The sequence below is a fragment of the Heliangelus exortis genome, chromosome 11 (assembly GCF_036169615.1).
Source record: "Heliangelus exortis chromosome 11, bHelExo1.hap1, whole genome shotgun sequence".
NCBI lineage: Eukaryota > Metazoa > Chordata > Aves > Apodiformes > Trochilidae > Heliangelus > Heliangelus exortis.
The window spans coordinates 3,011,092-3,030,681 of record NC_092432.1 but is presented as its reverse complement, the minus strand read 5'-3'; the positions used below and the strand labels follow the sequence as shown (position 1 = coordinate 3,030,681).

The window sequence follows — 19,590 nt, the reverse complement described above, 5'->3', positions numbered from 1 at the left end:
AATGAGAAAGCGGCAGCGAGCCAAGCTGCCACACAGCTCCGCCGGCCAATGGGAGAAAAAAACGCGCGCCGCAGCCAATCAGCGACGACGAAGATTGGCGACGCGGCCAATCAGCGTGCGCGGGGAAAGCCCCTCCCCCTCCCGCCGCCACGGTCGCCCCGTCCCCTCAGCGCCGGGAAGGCAAAGGAAGCGCTCGTTTATTGAACACCGAAATGCGAACGGACGGGGCCGGACGGAGCCCCCGGGACCCCCCGGCAGGGACAGCGGGGCTGGGGCTGGGAGGCGGCTCAGGAGCCGTTGGGAACGGGATCTTCGTCCATCTCCTCCTCCGCGTCCTCCGAAGGGCCTGGAAAAGACATGAGGGGTGAGGGGCCGCAAGCGTGAGGGACAGCGGTGATGGGAAGGGGTCAGTGAGAAGGGGAACTATGATCCGCTATCAAAAATAGTAAGAGATAATATAGGGAAAAGTGGTGATATTGGCACTCTGCTGGTGTTTGCCCCCAGCAGGGACCTCTCACTCCTGTGCTCCCACCTGAGGCACTTGGAGCAATAGAGCCCAGGCAGGTTTTGTTAACTATTTTTTTTTTTCTTTCCTATTTTTCCTTTTTTTCTCTTTCTCTTTTTTCCTTTCCTTTTCCCCCCCTTTTTTCCCTTTCTTTTTTTCCCTTTTTTCTTTCCTTTTTTTCCTCCTTTTTTTTTCTTTCCCTTTATTTCTTTCTTTTTCCCCCCTTTTTCCCATTCTTCTTTTTTTCCCTTTTTTTCTTTCCTTTTTTTCCTTTCCCTTTATTTCTTCCTTTTCCCCCCCTTCTTTCCCTTTCTTTTTTTCCTTCTTTCCCTTTATTTCTTCCTTCCCCCCCCTTTTTCCCTTTCTTTTTTTCCTTCTTTCCCTTTTCTTCCTTTTTCCCCCCTTTTTTTCTTCCCTTTTCCCCTTTTTTCCCTTTCTTTTTTTCCTTTTTCTTTTCTCTTTTTTTCTTCCTTTTTCCCCCTTTTCCTTCCTTCCTTCCTTCCTTCCTTCCTTCCTTCCTTCCTTCCTTCCTTCCTTCCTTCCTTCCTTCCTTCCTTCCTTCCTTCCTTCCTTCCTTCCTTCCTTCCTTCCTTCCTTCCTTCCTTCCTCCCTTCCTCCCTTCCTCCCTTCCTCCCTTCCTCCCTTCCTCCCTTCCTCCCTTCCCTTCCTTCCTTCCTCCCTTCCTTTCTTCCCTTCCTTTCTTCCCTTCCTTTCTTCCCTTCCTTTCTTCCCTTCCTTTCTTCCCTTCCTTTCTTCCCTTCCTTTCTTCCCTTCCTTTCTTCCCTTCCTTTCTTCCCTTCCTTTCTTCCCTTCCTTTCTTCCCTTCCTTTCTTCCCTTCCTTTCTTCCCTTCCTTTCTTCCCTTCCTTTCTTCCCTTCCTTTCTTCCCTTCCTTTCTTCCCTTCCTTTCTTCCCTTCCTTTCTTCCCTTCCTTTCTTCTCTTTCTTTCTTCTCTTTCTTTCATTTTTTTTTTGTAAATAAAACTGGAGCTTCACCCCAGTGAATCATTAGGGCTGACATTTGACACTTTGCTCTTGAGGGACTCGAGGTAAAACAAAGCAGAGGCCAGGCAGATGCTGGCTATGGATCTGATCCTCAAGGAATCTGCTCCATTACCCTCATTTTACACAGCTTTTTACCCCCCTGTTTGGTTCTCCCAGTGGAAGCCCCTCCTGAGGTGAGACAAAACATGAGGAGAGGGAGGTTGTGTTTGGGAAACAAGGAACAGGAGCTGGATTAACCTGATTTTCTTTCTCTGCCAGGGATCTGCCCAGCCTGCAGCAATCCCTTCAGTCGTTCCACCTCAGCCAGAGTTGTGGCATTTGCAATAGCAGTCTGAAAAAAAAACAAAAAAAAACCAAATCAAACAAACCAGCATGAATCTTCACCTACAGTCTGTTTAAAATAAACATAAACCCAAGATTTTTGCCAGTGAAGTGAAGCTAAGCCTCTCTATAGAAAGTTTTAGGAAATTCTGGTTCTAGAAAATTCCACAAATGACAAAGCACAACCTGACTTCCCCCCCTTATTAAAGAAGCTGCTCTAGCCTGGCAGAACTCTGACCTCAAAGTTTTCACTGAAGTTCTTAAAAAAAAAAAAAAAAAACAGGTTTAAAAGAAAAATCCCAGAAAAAGCAGCTAACCCCAAGCTAGGACACACTGGGAACAAAGTCAGGGGATGCCAGGAGGAGGGAAACATCTTTTCCATCTGGATCCCTGGCAGATTTTCTCTTCCACGTGTGACTTTTTTTACCTTTATGGCCTCCACATCCCCCGGGGAAGGCCCAGATTTCTTCTTGTCAGTTGGGAGCCCTGCCCCAGGATTGAAGCTGCAAAGGAGAAATGAAAACCCATCACACCTTCTGGAGGCCACCTGCTTCTCCAGCTTCCAAACCAGGTTTGGGAGCCTTCCAGTCAATCAAGTGTAGTATCTTATCTTTGTTAACAAACTGATACAGTGAGGAATTGCCTCCTTCAGAAACACCAGCAGCTTCTTCCTGATGTCCCATTTTTTCCCCCCCACACCTTAATTTTAGGGATTTTGCAGCTGATGAAACCGATTGGATTTGGATGTTGTTGAACACTGGGGGGCTCTGTGGCTGTTTGAGAAGCAGGGTGGATAAATAGAGTAATCAAAATTGGGTTTCCTCTTCTTGTATGTCCAGTCTGGTACCAGAACTGTGTGCATGACAGCTTACATTAGGCTGGATGTCTGCTTGGCACTAAAAAGGTTTTATTGCTGCTGCTTTAGGGGAAAAAAATAACAGTCTGTAGTCTGTGAAAATGGATTTATCAGCTGGAGGGAACTTCTGAAAGTGCTGACCCAGCATCACCCACCCACTCGTTCTGTCACAGCCCTGAACCCTTTTCCACTCATGAACTAAAGCCAGAGCCCACCCATGACAGTTTTCAATGCTGAACACCTTCAAGGTATTTTTAATTCAACAATGAATTTGGAAATGCTGTTGCTAGACACAGTCCCAAGCTTGATTTTGAACAGGTTGGTGACATAAAACACATAATGTGCCACTTGGGAATTCAAGTAAATAACCATGGATTTGTAATGGCTTAACTAAAGATTTGCATCTGCATTTATTCTCCTCACCACAGCAGATTTTACAGTTTGTAGTGCCTGGTAAAAGAAAAAAGTTTAGTTACCAATCATCTAGGGAAAAAAAAAAAAATAGTAAAGAATGGCCACCTCTCTGCAGTTAAATAGCAGAGAAAAAATAAAATTAAAAGTTTCCTGCTTGTCAACTTCAGTCAATCCACCCTGCCCGAGTGCCTCTTTCAGAAACATTTCTGAGGTGTGTTCAGCACCACCCAAAGCCCAGGCTGCCTGGAGGTGGTGCTGGAGGCCCAAGAGCACCCCCAGAGCAAGTGGTGTTTCTGGAGGAGGATGCCAGTGAAAATTTGGTTGGTTTGCCTTACGTTTTGGTTCTCCTGGCAATATCCTTTGCAAGCTGTGCACCCCGTTTGCCCTTGAACATTTTCTCTGCCTCCTGTCGCTCCTACAGCGATACCACACACACACACAAAGTTAATTTAAGAACATTGTAGCATTTTGCAAAGCTTCAGCCTTTGCAAAGAAAAGAAAATTCGGCTCCTCCTCATCACTCAGCATTGGGATGTGGACAGATGGAAGAAAGAGCACATCAAGAGTGTCCCAACACTCAGGTTTGGGATGGATCCATCTCCTGAAAGTCAGAACTGTTCCCCACACCCTGACAGAAAGCAGAGGGCTCTGCTGCCACTGCTCATTTCTCTGGAGCTCTGTTTTTCTCCCAACAGGACCAGAAAAGACCCAGACAAACAAAGGCAGTAAAACAATGAAGTCTCATTAAAAAGACTGAATCCTTAACAGAATGAAGCCATAAAAGAAAACAGCAAGGGGCCAGGTTTTTTTTTTTTTCAGTGGTGCCCAGTGACAGGACAAGAGGTAATGGGCACAAACCAGAACAGAGGAAGTTCCATCTAAACATGAGGAGGGAGAGGTGGTGGAGTTTCCATCTCTGGAAACATTCCAGACCCACCTGGACACCATCCTGCTCTGGGTGATCCTGCTCAGGACTGGATGAACCCAGAGGTCCCTTCCAACCCCCACACCATGCTGGGATTCTGTTTTAGAGCCACTTATGAAAAAGAGTTTCAATAATTTTACAGCTAAGGCAAAAAGCTGAATATTTTCTCTTGAAAATTCAGCACCAAAGACATAAAGATATTTCTCTTTTCTCTCATGCTGAATCAGAACAAACCAGACTTACTTTGAGTTTCACTTTTTGAAAATCCAGCACTCTGACCTGGGGAACTTTGTGGATTACATATAATCTGTAATGCTTCTTATTTGTTACAGGATTCCTTAAAATGCTGCAAAGGAAATAAAAGTTATGAAGAGGTTCTTAATACGAAATCTGCAAAAATACATTTATATTGAAATGCATTCATACACCTAAAATCTTGTACCTTCTGCTATATAAAACCCAGCAAACAGCACCACTAAATAAGCCTAGTGACAGTCTTCTTTGATACTATGAAAATATAGTAAGGAGAACACAAAGAACAACCTCAAAATACCATAAAACCCACCAGTTCACTAAACCATCACATTTCCTACAGGAATGTGGGACCAGGACACCAATCAACAAAAAAATCAGGGGGCAAATTGCTTCCTTTTTTTGTCCCTTGCACCAAATGTAACACTACTGAAAAGCCATGGTATCCATGTACCTTAAACTACTTTGTAACAACAGCTGAAACCTTTACTTTTAGGTTTTTTTAAAGATTAAGGTTATTGTTTGGATATTGGTTTACAGAGATGTCTCATCTGGCTGAGCCAGCCAGGAACACAGCACCAAGTTTCCTGAAGCACAGGGGTTTTTTGATTCCCTTTTTACTCCTGAGGAATATGTCACAGCTCACAGAAAGGAGTTTCAGACCAAGGGAAAGAGCCAGAACCAGAGCCAGAACCAGAACCAGAGCAGTTTTTCCCTTCAGAACTCACTCACCTCAGGTAAGTCAGCGATTTAATCGTTGCCAACGGATCCAGTTCACCCTGCAGCAACAGGAACACAGCAAGGGAACTGTCAGTCCCTTCAGCAAAACCCAAACACTTGAAAACAAACTTCCTGAACTCACAGCTGATTCAGAGACTCATTAGAATTACTGCAATTAGTGCAGCAGGGAAAGCACTGAGGCTTTGTGAGGGCTGTTCCACTGCACACTGCAAGTCATGTTCATCACCAGCTCATCCCCAACCCCTGCTTTAAAGAGCAGCACGGACTAATTCCAAGAGCACGTGGCACTGCACTCAGGAAAAAGGTGAATTAGAGGCCAAAACACAAATTTCAGCTTGTTTAGAGCCACGCTGTGTGAAGAGCTTACCAGTTCAGCAATGTTGTTGTTGGTGAGAACAAGCTCTGTCAGGCTGGGCAGAGCCTGTTCGAGGCTCTCACCAATCCGACTGAAAAGGCACAAAAACCAAAGGTTTAGTTTGGATGAGAAATGAAACACAGAGATGATAACAAAGATTAAATCCCTGGACAGCCCCCCAGGTTGACACAAGGAGGAGTTTTGGTTGGAATCCTCTACGCTACTTTCTCTAATGAAGCTGGCAATAAATGCCAACTGCTGCTATGATTAGAGGCAGGATGAGATTTATGGTCATTCCCCTGCAGGTAACACCATTTTGTTGCCTTTATGATCACTGAAATCCAGAGCCTGTGGCCAAATTCCAACCTCTGCATCTCACTGTCTGAAAATCAAGTGACTTTTGCACCGAGTCAGACAACTAAAGCTGATCCTAACAAGTTCTTAATGACAATTTTTTTTTTCTCATAAAGCATTTCTACACCTACCCACTAACACTTTTCTCTCCCCAGAGCATTCTCCTCTGCCCCAAGGTCCCATCTGGCCAGAATCCAGCCCAGCCACTTACCAAATCCTGTTGTTATTCATCAGAAGAGTTTTCAGCCTTCTCAGCAGGGGGAACCCGTCCAGCTTACGGATCTCATTGTCAGAGAAGTCAATGGCATCAAACTGGTCCAGCGTGGCACCCAGGTTCTCAATAACAGGGATTTTATAGCCTGGGGAGAGAGTGCAAGGCAGGGCTCAGAGGGGAAGCAGCACACAGCAGGGTGAGGATCCGGATGGCCCGAGGAACCAGACAGCCCCAACGCCTCCGGCTCGGCTCCCCCACACCACACACACACACCGAACCCCCCCTTTTTCTCCCCCCACAACCCACTCAGCTCCCTGCGCCCAAGCACATCCCTCGCGTGTCCCACCCACACCAACATTCCCACATTTCTCCTCAATTCCCCTCCCACTTCCACCCCCTCCCGCTGCAGCTCCTTCAACCCAACCCCCCCGGGCCATTGCAAGCTCCCTCCTCCCCCTCCCCCTGGGCTTCCCGCGTCCTCCTGCCGCCCCTCCTCCCCTCGCTCCCCAACCCCCCGTGCCCCATCGCAGCCCCCCTAGGCCTCAGCGTTTCCCCCGCACAGGCCCATCCCGGTACCGGCCCCATCCCGGTACCGGCCCCATTCTGACACAGGCCCATCCCGGTACAGACCCATTCCCACACAGGCCCCATCCCGGTACCGGCCCCATCCCAACACAGGCCCCATCCCAACACAGGCCCCATCCCAACACAGGCCCCATCCCGACACAGGCCCCATCCCAACACAGGCCCCATCCCGACACAGGCCCCATCCCGGTACAGGCCCATCCCGGTACAGACCCATCCCGGTACCGGCCCCATCCCGGTACCGGCCCCATCCCGGTACCGGCCCCATCCCGGTACAGGCCCCATCCCGGTACAGGCCGCACCGTGGCCCCGCCACGGTTCCTCCCGCCGAGCTCTCGCACCTCGCAGGTCGAGTTCTCGGTCGCGAACGGCGTTGGTGTATTGTGCCGCCTGCTCGATCAGCTCCGCCGTCAGCTTCACCATCCCGACGCTCCGCTCCGGTCCGGTCCCGGTCCCGCTCCCCTGTCAGGCCGCACCGCACCGCGCCAACCCAGGCCACCCCGCCGAGCACCGAGTACCGAGCCGGGACAGGCGGCACAGCCGAGCGCCGAGCAGAGAGGGAGGAGCTCCGACCTCTGCTCCCGATCCCTGACGGGAGCTGGGTGGCCGCTAGCCCCGATCCCAGGCCCGCTAGCCCCGGTCCCGTAGCCCCGCTAGCCCCGGTCCCGTAGCCCCGCTAGCCCCGATCCCAGGCCCGCTAGCCCCGATCCCGTAGCCCCGCTAGCCCCGATCCCGTAGCCCCGCCAGCCCCGGTCCCGTAGCCCCGCTAGCCCCGATTCCGTAGCCCCGCTAGCCCCGTTCCCTCCTTCCCCCCCCGGACACGCAGCCCGGTGCCGGGCAGGCTCAGGCCGCTCCCCGTCAGAGGGTCCCCGGGCTGCTGAGGGGGAGCAGGGGGAGTCCTGCAGCACCACCCGAACCCCTCATCTGGGTCTTTCTCCTCCGTTCGGGGTCTCCTCCTCAGCCTCCCCCCCCTTCTTCACGGCGATTTTCCCCGCGGTTGGACCCGGGGCAGCCGCTCTCCCCCGGCAATGGCAGCGGCAGCGTTTGGGCAGCAGAGGGACCCGGTGTCCCGCGAACCTCCGCGACAGCGACAGCAGCGTCAGCCGCAGCCCCCATCCTCCCGGGGCTGGTCCGGCGGCGGCGGTGCCGGTGAGGAGGGCAAACACCTCCCGGCTGAGGGGGGGATCCCTCCCCGGGGCCATGCGCTGCCCTTGGCCACCCGGAGCCTCCCCGCAGCCGGCGAGGGCGTCACGGAGGGTCGGGACCCAGCCCACCCAGCACCGGCCTGAGCAGGGGCTCGGCTGTGCTGGCAGCAGTAAAACAGCAGCACCAAGAGGTCACCGAAGGTTCCCTCTCAGCTCCCGGTGTCTGGCAGCACAAGGTCTGCAGGAGTGGAGGTGGAGCAGGCTGGGGAGCTGCTGCTTCCTTTGGACAGAGTTGGCTCCTCCGAGCTCAGCCGGTACCACTGTGCTTGTTCGAACAGATGCGGCAAAGCAGCCGGGGCAGCCTCCTGCAGCAATCACAGCGCTCGATGCTTTCTCTCCTCCATGCGAGCTCAGCCTAAGGACGGGGTTGCCCGTAAACACCTTCCCCTCGCAGCTCTGTCCCTTCCAGATGGCATTCCAGGTCTCAGAGGAGCCGTGATGGGCTGGGAACACACCTCAGACTGCAGCATGACAATCACCCTTCTCCTGGGGGACAGAAGAGGCTCTCAAGTGTCACCACACCCCCTTCCACCGGCTTCAGGAATTTGGGGGACAGTCCGTGCTGGGGGAGCTGAGGTGGCTCAGACTGCTGTGTCTGGCCAGGTGATTCCACTCCAAGGCAGAGCAGGTCAGGAGGTCCAGGGCTGGAAAGCTGCTCCCAGGCTCTCGGCCTCGCTGGCAGGGCTGGGCTGGCAGCAGTTGGGCTTTGTGGGTGGGTTAACCACGGAGCAGATGACAAGGACTGAAGGTGGCAGTCGAAGGGAAGCAGTTGGCAACCTCCAAGTCGCAAATCCTGCTGAACGACCCCAAGCTATGGCTCCTGCAGCCCCGGAGAAGTAAATCCCCCACCCTGAAGGCCCCTTGAGGTGAGGCAGGATGGTTTCTGGGTCCTTCGCTGTCGAGGAAATGTTTGGGTTTTTTTTTTCCTGAGTTGTGTCATCTCTCTGAACCCAGGGACAGGAGGTCAAACACTGCAGTTTGGCACCACAGAGGGATGGCTCACACATTTCCTTTGGGAGCATCTCACAGCATCACCCTGACAGGGATGCCTGGCTCAGGCCCCAGCACGACAGCGTCAGAGCTGGCTCTGCTCTGCTTGGTGATCCCTGCAGAGGTCTCAGCTGGGGCCTGGCAGCTCCCGTGCCCCTTGCTTACAAAACACCCACAGCAAAGCTCTCTGTGCACACTGTCAGGTTTTATAACACCTGCATTTGTTTACAGGGAGCAAGAAAAAAAAGAGCAAGCTGTCCCAGGCAGAAATGAAGAATTCCTTGTACATGACTCGGGAATCAGGTGGTGGAAAGGACAACAAAGAGTCTGTGCTCTTCCCAAGCAAAAAAAGGAGACCCTCTGCATCCCCCTGGAAAGCAGGCAAGGTGGAGTCGAAGCTCTTTCTCCCAGAGCTTTATGCCACTGCTCTACAGTGTAATAGAACTGTCAGTGAGAGCAGAGAGATTCCTGCTCTCACATGCTGTACACCAGCTCTGAAAAGCCCTTTCTTTCTAATGGAAAGTCACAGCAATGACTTTTAAGATGTGTGTTCCCCACCTGCCAGCTGTAAAATGGCAGATGGCCTGGATGCAACCTCCCAGCCAAACAGCAAACGAGGAGTCAGGCTGCACTAAGAAGATTTTCCAGAAAACAGCTATTATAGATTTGGCTTTGGTGCCAAGAAACAATAGAGAAACGGGCTTTAATAAATTGCCTAAATATGCATTTGTCTTGAAGACACAGCCACTTTGATCCTCTGAGCATACCAGAGACTTTAAGTGCTCCAAGCAAGCATGGAAATATCTTAGATAAATAATCTGAATTTTATTACTTTCCAAGAATGAGTTCTGAGGGAGTTAGTGCCCTGGGAAATGCTGGAAGCTGATGTTGTTGCATGAACCCAACTTGCAGAATTTGTTTCTTTCCCTGGCAGGCTGGAGGGCAGCAGAAAGCAGAATACAGCTGGGACTGCTGGGGATTGGTCATCTTAAATTGCATTGCTTCACCCAGTGTCTATTTTAAGTTATGCCAAGGATGTAAGGGTAAACATCTTGGTTTTTTCACATTTCAGTACATCTAAATATACCAATGAGCAGTATTTAGAGGCAGAGAACTGGAAGGCAGAGCTGACGCAGGGCTCCTGATTCCCAGCTCCTGTTTTTTGACTGTGATACAGCAACAGAAATGAAAGTTCGTTATTTTACAAACAAAGGGGCAGAAGCCAGGAACATTTCACCCCAGTTCTGACCTGTGGTTTGGACGAGACCGAAAGGGGAATCCTGGAGCAACAGAAGGAATCACTGTGTGTGATAAATCATCTGATTAATTCAACATGTATCGTCTGATAAATGTTAAGACACGGGAGCCCACAGCAGCACAGCTCTGAGAAAGCATCTTCCCTTCTGGGAGAGCCCCATTCTTTTCTCTTTATTTTTTTCACAGTTATAAAGCTCAGTTCCACAGATCCAAGCACTACCCCGGGCACCTGGCCCGTGGTTAAATATTGCAAAATCCACCAAAGGCTCCCCAGCTCCCTTTGCTCCCCAGCCCACCAGCAGCTCCTCTTCTTCCCTGGCCAGTCGGAGGGGGAAGGTGGCCCTGGGGTTCCCAGCTGCTGCAAACTGGGGGGGCAAAGGGGGGGCTGCAGGATTTTCCATGTACAGGTGGGAAAGGGGAGCAGTGCCAGCTCATCCAGGATCCTCCAAAACAGGAGAACACACCCAGCTGTGCCAGAGAGCAGCCCCAAGCCCCTGCTTGACAGCCCTGGGTGCACCAGAGATACCTCTGAAGGTAAAAAAAAAAAATCTGAGAACAAAAGGAAGGGTTTTACAGGTGCAGCTCATTTATGGTTGAGCTGTTTCTCCCACAGATGCTCTGGGCTGATGAGGAGCTCAGGCCAGGAGAGCTGTTTTGTCCAGCAAAATAAAAGAGCCACAATGGCATCACTGCCCTGCCCTGCCTCTGGTCAGGAGGGTGGCTGCATGGATTTGTAAAAATCACAGATTCATTTGTCAGGGGAGATCAATAGTTTATTAACTTAAAGGTCAGTTCACCAAAGCTCCATCTTTCCTTGGGGTTGGTCCAGGCAGGTGGGGACAGGTGACAGGGTGACTCTCCCCTCTTCACCTGGCTGAGGTAAAGCTCCAGCAGGCAAGCCCAGGCAGGGTGAGTGTCATTGCAACCGAAACCAAGCAAGGATTATCCCAGCTCTGGGAGGAACTGGTGACAATTCAGACTGTGGATTTCACTGGGAAAAGGTTGAACGACTCATGAAAACCATCAACACAATGGGGATCAGAACATGCAGTGGAGGAAAGAGTGTTTAGGGACATCTGGTGCAAAGAGTGGCTCTGCAAGGTCAGAGAGGAGAAAACAAGACACAAAAAGGTTCCCCGCTCCCATATAAAAAACAGTCCATAGAGAAAAAAACAAAGGATTGTATAAGTTATTTTTTAAAAAATCTGTAAAACAACATAGCCAAGGATATTTTAAACACAATTATATAAACACCACATGACTGACTATTAAGAGAGAGCGTGAAAAAGGTTTGTTTCAGGGGAGGGTTTTGTAGAATGAAGAGTTTCCTGGCTGGATCCCTGGAATGCCTCTTTTGGAAACAGATGCCCAAGAAAAATCAGTCATGAACAGGAGGATTTGGTGAGACAGAAGGGTGTACCCAGCGAAACCAGGAAGATCATAAAGCAAAATGCCAGAAGAGATTAACTGGGACATCATCTCGTTTAGAGGAGGGATCTAGTGCGTTCCAGAACTGAATTAATCAGCAACTTCCTACCAGTTCCAGGAGGGAAATACATTTCATGGTAAGGCTGTGACCCCCAGGGGCTGCTCCATGTGGACAAACCCCACCCGAGACCCTACTACCCCCCCTTCCCCCAGCAGGCACGTGGATTTTGCCAGCCTGCAATCACCTGCAGGGCAAAGCCCCCCTGGGCTGACCCCCCTGCACGGCCCCGGGGAGCAGCTTTGGTCCTTAAATCTCCAGTTTATTGCCAGGGCCAGAGAGAAAGAGCTACGGCCTGAATCTGAACAGGAGTCCCAGAGGGGGCTGGAGGGCACCACCCCGGGAAGCACCTAATTCATCGTTTGATTTATGTACAATGGTCAGCTGGCTGCAATGCAGGGTTCTGTCAGCTGTCACCTAGCAGGAAAAGGTACCAAAAACTGAGCCAGAAGAGGCTCCTTCTTCTCAGATGAGTGAAGTCCTTGCGTCCCTTGCAGCCAAGGCTCCCACCAGCTGCTGGGAGCGGGCATCGGGAGGGTTTCTGCGAAGACCCAAGCTTGGGTGCATGGATCAGGCATTGGTCCCTGCTCCCGAGGAGTGTTTGAGAGTATTAATATCACCACTTGTCTGCTGCCTTTCAGGGCTTGATCATTCAGGGTGTGCTCCAACCTCTGCTTAACATATTGCTATAGAAACGGCGCTGACAGTGATATTAAAGCTATCAAACTTACGAGCGAATGCTTGACAGCACCAGGGAAACTCTCTCCCAAAAGCTGAAAAAAGAAAACTGTTGTCCTAAACGTTTGGCAAAAACTGGGCTGGCAGTCGGTGGAAGTCCGGGATGGATGCAGCAGTTGAACTTTACCCGGCCATAAGACACGTCTGACAGCAGAACTGCACAAACAGCTTCTTTTCACAGAGCTTGTTTGATTTCACCATCTCACAGAAAGTCTTGTCAGCTGGGAGGCCGAGGAGGAACAAGAGAAAATGAGAGCAGATTAACATTCTAAATAAACAAACATGGCACGTAACAGGCGGTGCGATTCGCTCCAGTGTTGGAAGAGAGAGGCTTGAAAAGGAGCTGCTGCTTTTTAAAGGCATCTTTCACATGGTTTTCATCAAGGAATAAAGCAGCTTTGCAGCAAGTGGGAGAAATCAGCCTGAAGACTAAAACTGTAACCAGATAGAAACGCTTGGATGCCTCTGAGAAGAGGCAGAGATCCAGCAACTCTGCCAGGTCAGCTGCCTGGCACTGGCCCAGGGGCCACACCTTGAGTCCTGGGTCCAGTTCTGGGCCCCTCAGCTCAGGAAGGAGATTGAGGTGCTGGAGCAGGTCCAGAGGAGAGCAAGGAGGCTGTGAAGGGACTCCAGAACAAGTCCTGTAGGAAGGGCTGAGGGAGCTGGGGGTGTTTAGTCTGGAGAAGAAGAGGCTCAGGGGAGACCTCATCACTCTCTACAACTCCCTGAAAGGAGGTTGGAGCCAGGGGGGGATTGGTGTCCCAAATAGCTACCAGTAAGACAAGAGGGCATGGACTTAAGCTCTGCCAGGGGAGGTTTAGGTTGGATATTAGGAAAAAATTCTTTACAGAGAAGATGATCAGACATCGGAATGGGCTGCCCAGGGAGGTGGTGGATTCTCCATCCCTGGAGGTTTTAATAAGAGACTGATGTAGCACTCAGTGCCATGGTCTGGGAACCACGGTTGCAGTGGATTAAGGGTTGGACTTGATGATCTCAGAGGTCCTTTCCAACCCAAATGATTCTGTGACCCACTGCAGCCCTGCCCCAGCGAGCCCAGGAGCTGCAGCACCTTCAGCTACAGCCGAAGGGTCAACCCCCCAAACCCTCATTTTTTTGCTACCAATGAAGCACCACATGAAGTGCCAGTGGTTCTGCCACACTCCTTACCATTGGTGCAGGTTTCATTTGTCACACAGGAGCCACCCAGGAGGCTGAAACCTTCTCTACACTTGAGGCAGTTCCCACTGGAGCCCTCGCAGGCAGAGCAGTGGTCATCGCACCTGGGGACAGAGATCCCCCTGGGGTCTGAATCAGAAGTGACACCACCAGCTGAAAAGGGCCCTCAGCCAGAAAACAGATCTGCTGGCACTGCCACATCCAGACCAAACCAGAGGACGTGGAAAACGGGGAATCTGAAGCTTGGGATGTTACCAAAGCCCTGGGAAAGATGGGCTCGGTGGTGGTGCCAGCTCAAAGTGACAGCAAGTGACATCCCAGTGGCGCTCCTCTCACCTGCTGGGAAGGCTCAGTGGGACACATGCACCTCTCCTCCCGGCAACCCCAGGTAGGAAAAGGGCTGTGAGGGGAATCTGTGCCTTTCCCACCCGTTTGCTCAGGGAATACAGCCCAGCAGCTGTCCCTCCCACCTGGGGCTGGTGGCTTCCCAAAATCCCTGGGAAGGGAGACCGGTCCCTGCTCTTCCCTGCTGATACCCAGCACAGGTGAGCAAAACCCTGGGCAGGCAGGGACCATATTGTGTGTTCCCAAGTCACCTTTAATCCTTCCCTTTCATGGTTCTTTTCATGAGGCTGAATCCACTCCCACTCCCCACTTAAAGTGCAGAGTGGGAGCAAATTGCTGCCTCCTGGCATCTCCCCATCTCCTGTGCCCAGCCAAGGAGAGCTCCTCAACACAGCCTCGGGGTGAACAGAGCAGGTTTGATTGAAAGCTGGAATATTTGCCTAAACATCCTGGGCCCTCCCACACCTCCTCCAAAAGAACCTGGAGTTGGGGCTGTGCTCCTTCCACCGTAGCCCCAAGATATCTTGGCTGGCTCTGGCAGGGGAGCTCTTAAATCTCCAGGGAGGGGCACGCAGGGTCCAGCCCCACGGCTGCTCTGGCTCCTTCATCCCTATTTTAATTTCCTTAGTAAACAGCCCCAGCTGCAAGCCGTTTGCAGCATTATTTGTTGGCTTTGTGTTGGTTTGTTGTTATTGTTGGTTTGTTTTTTTTTTTTTAAACTCCTCACCACCAGCACTCCCAGCTTTGCTCTGGTTTAGCAGGGTGGTTCCCTACCTCTTGCAGACTTTGTTGGGCAGCCCGTGGCTGTCGGCGGGGTAGAAGCCCGGGTGGCAGGCAGGGACACAGTGCCAGTGGGGTGCAGGGCCCTCGGGGGGACAGGAGGTGCATTCCTCCTCACCTGGCCCTGTGGGGACAAGGGGAGAAGGCAAATGATGTGGGTGGTCTCAGAGACAGGAGCCACGGGGCACCAGATCATGAGATGGGGAGCAACCAGTGTGGATCTGCCCTGTCTGTGCCCAGGCAGGAACAAGATGTTCATTGTACCACTGGATGCTTGGGTCCCATCCCCCTCAAAAAAACAGATCCCATCCCAAAAAACTCAGCTCCCCTCCCCTGAAAAAACCCAGCTCCCATCCCCTCAAAAATCCACCTCCCAACCCCCAGAAAAGCCCATCTCTCATCCCAAAAAAACCCCAGATCCTATCCCAAAAAAGCCATCTACCATCCCCAAAAAAGCCATCTCCCCCCCTCAAAAACGCAGCTTACCATCCAAAAAACCAACTCCCATCCCAAAACCCTCAGCTTCCATCCTCAAAAACTCAGCTCCCATCCTCAGAAAAACAGGTCCCATCCCAAAAAACCCCATCCAGGACCCAGCATCCCGTCCCTCTGCAGAGCCAAGAGTTGGCCACAGGGGTTGGGCAGGGCACATGAAAACCCCCTCCAGGGCATCAGCCACTGCTCCCAGGTGTGCACTGGAGTGGTTTTCCCACTTTGTGCAGAGAAATGTGGAAAAAGAGATGGTAAATTGGGCTGTGGAGGAGCTGGAGGAGGAAAGGGCTGGGGAGAGGAGCTGGGGAAGCAGAGGGTCAGCAAGCAGCGGTGCTGGAGTGGTTATGATGAAAGGTTTTCCACTTGCTGGGCTTGAGAAAGGGTTATGTAGGAAAAGGAGACTAAAAAAAGGCTTGAAAAATTATTGTGGTGAAGTCCATTTACACTGACTGGAATAAGAATTAGAAGGGAAGTAATTTTCTTAAGGAATTAAGAGCCTGCTCCCTTCCACGCCTGCCAACAAGATCAATAAATATTTTGGATTTAGCCTTAGGAAATTGCCCGTGGATGGTAGAGGAGATGCACACTGCCAAACATGAGTTGTCTGGAGATCATCTTATCATCAGATCTATGATGATTCCGAGGGCAGATGCAAACACTAACAATGGGAAACAATTGGACTTTCAAGAAGCAAAAAAGGCAGGATTTAAAGGGAACACCGAGCGACTTTGGGCAGCAGCAGCAGCCAGCCCAACATGCCTCAGTTGCCCAACATTTTTACATGCTGCAAAACCACCTTCCATCACCCCCAGAGGGTTTTATGGCCTCCCCCACAACCTCATTAAACTAAAGCATCAGAGGAATCAGGAAAGAAATGCTACCTCTAGTAAAAAATGTAAAAACTCCCTAAAAACCTTCTTAATGTGAATGTACTCCCAGCCTCTCGCGGGATGGGCTGCAGAGCTGGGATTGCTTCCCAGCTCCTGGTGGGTACTGGGAGCACCAGCTCTCAATACATGAGGGTTTGGAGGTTTTGTGGGGGGATATTGTGGGATGAAGGACATACCCATGCTGGCAGGGCAGGTCTCACACCGCCGGGGCTCTCGGCTGAGGTACATGGTGGGCTGGCACTCTGGCACGCAGCTCTCTCCTGCCAGGCTGCCAGGAAAGCAAAGGGGACATTTGAGATGGAAGCTACAGGCTCTGGGGACACAACACAGCCCATCCTCATCTCCACATCCCCCACTGCCCTACAGCACCCTCAGCCCACAGCCCAGGAGACATCAGAAAGCCAGCTGGAGCTTCAGGAGAAATTAAAAGTCCTTCCTGGACCAAAGGGATGTCTGCAGTTCCTTAATTATGTCTTCAGGAGGGAATAAAATGATTTTTTTTTTTTTTTTCTTTTTCCCATGGGCAGCCAGCCCAGCTCTCCAGAGGACTTTTTGCACCACGAGGCTCCCCGGAATAAAAGGAAATTGCTTGAGTGCCACGGGTGCAGCTTTCCCATGGCAGGGATGATCCAAAATCCCAGCTTAAAAGGATACTGGACAATAAAAAGCAAGCGCCACACGGATTATGTCCAACAAGTGCCTCCACTTGCTTTTCTGAGGGAGTGGATAATCTTTTGGCAATTTCCTGGTCTGAGAGAACCTCTCTGCTCCAGCTCTGGCTGATTTACAGCCCCTGAATGATGCAACAGGACTGTACTTCCACGGGTGCCTTGGGATGAAGCACAGCTCCTCCTGGCACAGCTGGGCTCTGCACCCCACAGGAGTCATGGGACCAACTCCAAGGGTGCCCAGTGCTCCCTGCAGGGTCAGGGCTGCCCTGCCTGCACCCACATTGCTGGAAAACCACTACTCTATACTAGCCCCAGGCAACAGGTACATTGGGTGAAACTTTCCTGCACGGATGGAAGGAGTTGCAGGAAGAGTTTTCAGCCTGCCTGGAGCTGCTCAGCCCAGTGGGAAAAACGAAGCCCTAACAGAGCTGCCCTAGGAGAGGAGAGGTTTGTTTTTCAGTGTAAAGCTTTTCAGTTCTTTTCTTCTCCCCCCACTTTAGATGCTGGGGTCTCAGAAGCTGCTCAGAAGACCACCAAGTTTGGATGAGCACAACTGAGCCTGCAGGACAGTACTTACCCACCACCCTGGCAAGTGCTGGAGAAAAGGAATCTCAGTTATTGAAGTTACACCACACTTTTCAGCTAAGAAAGGGCCATGAAGCATCACCTTTAAATGCCCAGCTCCACACCACACCACCATGGAGGCAGAATCTTGGGTCTTTAACTAATTCACTCACTAATTGCCCATCAGTTTTCTCCATTTTAACCCACAGGTACCAATGCTGCAAGGATAAACTCCTCCCATGCTGGTATTTTACCTGAATCCATCTTTGCATGCAGTACATTTGTCTGCTTCACCGACACATTTTTTACAGCTTTGATGACATTTCAGGCAATGTTTCTGACCTTTTAAAAAACAAAGGCAGACAGGGAGAGAATAAAACCTGGACAGTGATTTGCAAGCAGCAATCCAGCCTCACTACAACCCAGTACCAGCTCCCTGGGGAGAAGAGGCACGTCCCCCACCCCACCAGGCCCCTGCTGTTGCAGATGACCTTATCTGTCACTGCTTGCTGAGAAGAAATATGCTTTGCAAGCAGCCAGGATCATTAATTACAGCCTTCTAATTAAGGGCTGAGCTGTGTGCCTCTGCTTTGCACCACCCAGAGGTTTTTCCCTGGGCAGCGGGGGTCCTGGGGGAGAAATCCAAAGCTGCTGCTCAAAGAACCAAAGAGGATTTCTCCACCCGGAGCGCTTCCGAACGGAAGCAGCCCCACGCGTGCACATCCCCACGTTTTCTGGCTCCCAAGTGGTGAACATCCTTACGTTCCTCGGCGTAAAACCCGGGTGGGCACAGCACCAGGCAGGTGCCCATCTCCTGGTGGTGGTAGAGGTTCCTCTTGCAGGCTGTGCACTGGGTGGGTCCCCTCCCCAGGCAGCGCTCGCAGCCCTTGTAGCACCGGCGGCACCTCCGGGCGCCTTTGTCAGCGAAAAACCCGGCGGGGCAGGAGCTCACACACATCCTGGGGAAGGAACCAAGAGCATAAGGGGCTTTGGTGCCACCACCCAGCTGGCACCTGGCACCCACCCCTCATTTGGGGTATCCATATATTGGTATGCTGAAAGAATGGGGAAGACCTTCAAGATCATCAAGTCCAACCATCAGCCCAATTTGGGCTCATTTCCTTCTTATTCTTAAGATTTAGGGTGGCTTGAATATCCTGGTCCTGTACTAAAGAGCCAGGGACTCTCTTAGCCACCAACCCCAACTATGGGTAAACTTTCCCATGCCGGGGTTGGAAACCTTAGTTCCAGAAGTGAAGAGGTTTGGCACCTCAGCCAGCTGTCCCTTGACATGGTGACCCCTGCCAGTGAAGCCAGTGCTTCTTCCCCATCAGGATTTGCATGGCCAACATCCTCCAGGCATTCTCCATCTCTGTGTTCCAAACCCCTTCATATCCTACTCCAGGGCAGGAATCCCCACACCTCTTCCTCCCTCCATCTCTTCTCCTGTATGTTTCTCCCTCCATGAAAATTTCCATCATCCTCCTTACGGTGTGAGCCCTGGGGAAAGCTGCTGCCCCCATCCAGGGAACCCCAGGGACCCCCCCTCCACCCCTTACCTGCCAGTTTTCATGCTGCCCAGGCTGTAGTGGATGCAGTTCAAGCACTGGTCAGCATTGGGGCCGTCACAGCCCTGGTCACCACACTCAGGGTGACAGGGACCTGGGGAGGGAAAGATCAGCTCAGTGGGGGGAGAGGCTGAGTGTCCCCCAGACCTCCCAGTCAGGATGGTCTGAGCACAGATGAATGCACAGAAGTGGCTGGGCCCTTCACCTTATCCTGTACCTATTACCTTATAGGTCTTATAGATCTTATCCCACGGTGCTGCACCAGATGCTCACCTCTCCTCCAGCTCATCCTCCCCAGCATGAACCCCACCCAACCATCCCTCCTGGTGCAGCTTTGAAAGAGGGGCTGCACCCAACCCTTGAGGACCAGCAGCAACGCCCACCCATGCCCACGCCAGGGTCGGGGGGAGAGGGTTGGAAGGTGACAGAGGAGCTTTTTTTACTCCCCAGACATCTGCACCACCAATTTGTGGTGGGAGTGCTGAGACGTTGCATTTTGCTACCTTCTAATTTCCCCCTCCTTGCTGCCCCGCGCCGGCCGCAGGCACCGCTCCTCCCAGCCCAGGCTCAACCCCAGGCAGGATCAGGCCTTCTGGCTCCCCTGCTTTGCATTTTTCTGGGTGCTTTTGATAGGGGACAACGTGGTAGCTCAGCTGGTGCTTACCTGAGTATTCCTCCTCCTCCTCCACCACCTCCACCTGGCTTTGCAGAAAAGCAGCTCTTGATGGCTCCATCTCCGACGCCGGCACCTCCAGCATCCTCCCGCGGGGCTGGGGGCTGCCTGGTGTGGTGTAGGGGTGCTCAGCTGTCCCGTAGAAGAGGAGGCTCCACTCCTTCAGCTTCCCTGTGGGGCAGCCACAAGGTCACCCATCCCAATTCTCCCTGGGGAACCCCCCACAG

General features: G+C 51.8%; 2 protein-coding genes across 6 annotated transcripts in view; both read right to left on the bottom strand.

Annotated features, from left to right (window-relative positions):
- Positions 1 to 180: 180 nt before the first annotated feature.
- On the bottom strand, positions 181 to 7,173 carry SNRPA1 (small nuclear ribonucleoprotein polypeptide A'). Its single transcript, XM_071754213.1, has 9 exons — positions 6,867 to 7,173; positions 5,938 to 6,085; positions 5,385 to 5,463; positions 5,009 to 5,055; positions 4,268 to 4,370; positions 3,435 to 3,514; positions 2,257 to 2,332; positions 1,746 to 1,839; positions 181 to 346 (listed from the first exon to the last, which is right to left on the bottom strand). Exons 1-9 carry the CDS (start codon positions 6,946 to 6,948, stop codon positions 288 to 290), a joined length of 768 nt encoding a protein of 255 aa, XP_071610314.1. The 5' UTR covers positions 6,949 to 7,173; the 3' UTR covers positions 181 to 287.
- Positions 7,174 to 10,728: 3,555 nt separating this feature from the next.
- Positions 10,729 to 19,590, bottom strand: part of PCSK6 (proprotein convertase subtilisin/kexin type 6) — a 37,727-nt gene continuing 28,865 nt past the window's right edge. Inside the window, exons 14-21 of one of the 5 annotated variants that reach the window (XM_071754206.1) lie at positions 19,355 to 19,534; positions 18,682 to 18,784; positions 17,852 to 18,081; positions 17,377 to 17,464; positions 16,064 to 16,155; positions 14,500 to 14,629; positions 13,372 to 13,484; positions 10,729 to 12,422 (exon numbers count right to left, since the gene is read on the bottom strand). In XM_071754206.1, coding sequence (XP_071610307.1) covers positions 12,325 to 12,422; positions 13,372 to 13,484; positions 14,500 to 14,629; positions 16,064 to 16,155; positions 17,377 to 17,464; positions 17,852 to 18,081; positions 18,682 to 18,784; positions 19,355 to 19,534 — 1,034 coding nt within the window. In that variant the 3' untranslated portion in view covers positions 10,729 to 12,324. Of the gene's footprint in view, positions 12,423 to 13,371; positions 13,485 to 14,499; positions 14,630 to 16,063; positions 16,156 to 17,376; positions 17,465 to 17,851; positions 18,082 to 18,681; positions 18,785 to 19,354; positions 19,535 to 19,590 lie in introns of those variants that run through there. The other 4 variants (XM_071754207.1, XR_011727912.1, XR_011727913.1 and 1 more) reach the window with 4 other exon arrangements.

What these genes read in the sequence shown, in the direction of transcription:
- SNRPA1 (XM_071754213.1), bottom strand. Translation starts at nt 6,948, where the DNA reads ATGGTGAAGCTGACGGCGGAGCTGATCGAGCAGGCGGCACAATACACC. An exon ending in CCGAGAACTCGACCTGCGAG is followed by an intron (nt 6,086 to 6,866) that starts GTGCGAGAGCTC and finishes CTCTCTCCCCAG; the next exon opens with GCTATAAAATCCCTGTTATT. An exon ending in TGGCAGAGAAAGAAAATCAG is followed by an intron (nt 347 to 1,745) that starts GTTAATCCAGCT and finishes TGTCTTTTCCAG; the next exon opens with GCCCTTCGGAGGACGCGGAG.